At 50.8% G+C, this 1,988-nt stretch overlaps 1 protein-coding gene across 1 annotated transcript; it reads right to left on the reverse strand.

Moving 5' to 3' along the window:
• Positions 1 to 358: 358 nt before the first annotated feature.
• BC939DRAFT_520100 (uncharacterized protein) lies at positions 359 to 1,988 on the reverse strand (the record flags this gene model as incomplete). Its single annotated transcript, XM_051561198.1, is given in 3 exon segments — positions 359 to 467; positions 479 to 772; positions 907 to 1,988. 3 exon segments carry the CDS (start codon positions 1,986 to 1,988, stop codon positions 359 to 361), a joined length of 1,485 nt encoding a protein of 494 aa, XP_051409595.1.

Genomic DNA, 1,988 nt, shown 5'->3' on the forward strand with positions numbered 1-1,988 from the left:
TATATCTTGGCAGTCCTTTGTCGGTGCGCAATCTGAAAGAACGCTCAGGAAATCGTCATAAATCGAGCGCGCAATTGTTTTCGCCTGAATTGCCGCCGAGTCTTTAGGTGGTCTCCCGCGGGGCGCTACTGGACCATTCAGAATCAAAGAGATCAGATTTTTGATGATAGTTTCTCCATGTGCCTTGTGCAGAATGAGATCAAGTGTGTCCGCGTCCTTTTCCTCCTTGTGCTGGACTTTCGGAGCACTCGCTTGATTGACATCAGTGCCCAAGTTCTGGTCTGGTGCCGGGCGCGCTTGATCTGAATTGGATATGGTGGTAGTGCTGAACTCCTTGTAGAGAAAAAGTTCGAGCGCTTTAAACACGAGAATACGAGTTTGGCTCATGATGCGGACCGCCTCGCTGATGCGTTCCGCGACGATCTTGGTCTGGACTACGTTCAGCTTCGTGGAGCGGTGCAGGCACCCTGTAATCGACCCTGCAGTCATTGTGGCAGTCTTGAAAGCCTCCCCGAACAGGTGCTTAGTCAGGTTAGCTCCAGCTTGCCTCTCCACTTTTTCACCATTCTCCTCGTCCACCTTGGGCTTCGTCTTGGTTTCACTCGCGGCCTTAGGATTGTCATCTATGCTCCCGTCCTTCTTCTTCCGCGGGCGCGGTTCCTCGATGGACATCTTTTCCAATGCGATCTTGTCGACCGGGCATGACTGGCTGACGTCCATGACAACATGAGGGGAATAACGAGGGTTGGCATCTCCGTCCCTGCTCTTGTACCTAAGGGACAATCCCAAAAATTAAAAAAAAAAAAAAAAAAAAAAATATCAATAAGATGATTGTACCAAAGCGACAAAGCTGTAAAAGGTCGTAATGAATTTGAACTCACTAACAAAGTCATACGATAATCATACCTGCTTCGTCTCCATTTTGCCTCCCGGACTTTCTTACGTCTTTCTTTGCCTTTGGAACGTCGCTTTCTCCGTTGCTGGGCGTTCTCTTTCTTGTGTCTGCGGCGACGGCGTCGGGCCTGAAGAATCGTCTGCTGTCCAGGCGTCTGCAGGCTGTATTGGATAGGGGAAGAAAACACCACGCCTGCAGAAGTGTCGCTGGCGAGTGTGTCGGCTGGAGGATTTGTCCGCGAGGCTCGAGTCATATTTCTCCTTTGCAGCTTGCACTTCTCGAGCTTCTGGAGTATGCCCCGTATTTCCTCGTGGGTCGCGCACGATGGCGTAGCGGAGTCAAGATAGTCCTCACGCACTTGAACGAAAGCCGAAATGGCGTGGGTGTAGTCGTCCACACTCTTGTTTTGTCCTCCTCTCGCCCGTTGTAAATACTCCTGGATCAGCTCCTTGATAATACCAGCCTCAGTCGTCTTGGATCCTGGCGCGTCCATGGTCGATCCATCGCCTGCTCTGGTCTCGATCCTCATCTCTTGGATGATCTTGATATTTCTTTGGAAGCCGTGCCACGGGAGTGCCTTGGAGTAGTCGTTCTTAGTAATGATTGATGCCAGCAACAGCTCACGGTCACATACGAGGTCTAGAGACTCGAGCAGGTCAGCCTTCTTGTACGTGGTGAACGCTCGGTACTTTCCGACGGGTATAGTGATTTCTCTAACGTCTTGATATACCATCATATCACTGTCGGCGGTAATGATTGCGAGGTCGTCTTTGTTGTTATCAGCTTGATACAACTCAGCAATGTGCGTGTCTGCTTGGAAGGGACATTCGCAGGTGTGCCACTCCAAGGTCTCCAGCCCATTTCTTATGTCTGCCAACGCTGCCTTGGATGTCTTGTACGCGTTTCGACATTGCTTGTATAGGGGGCCCAAAGAGCCGCTGTTTCTTCCTATGGCGTTGTCAACTCGCACCTCCAGAGTCTTGATCCGGTTGCTGAGGGATATGGCCCGATCTTGTAGCTCCTGGGACTTTTGTATCGAGGCCTTTCCGTCAAAGTGTAGAGCCGTGGTTGATTTGCTAAAGTGCTTTGACAT

This window comes from Gamsiella multidivaricata (assembly GCF_025024155.1).
Source record: "Gamsiella multidivaricata strain RSA 2152 chromosome Unknown BC939scaffold_57, whole genome shotgun sequence".
NCBI lineage: Eukaryota > Fungi > Mortierellomycota > Mortierellomycetes > Mortierellales > Mortierellaceae > Gamsiella > Gamsiella multidivaricata.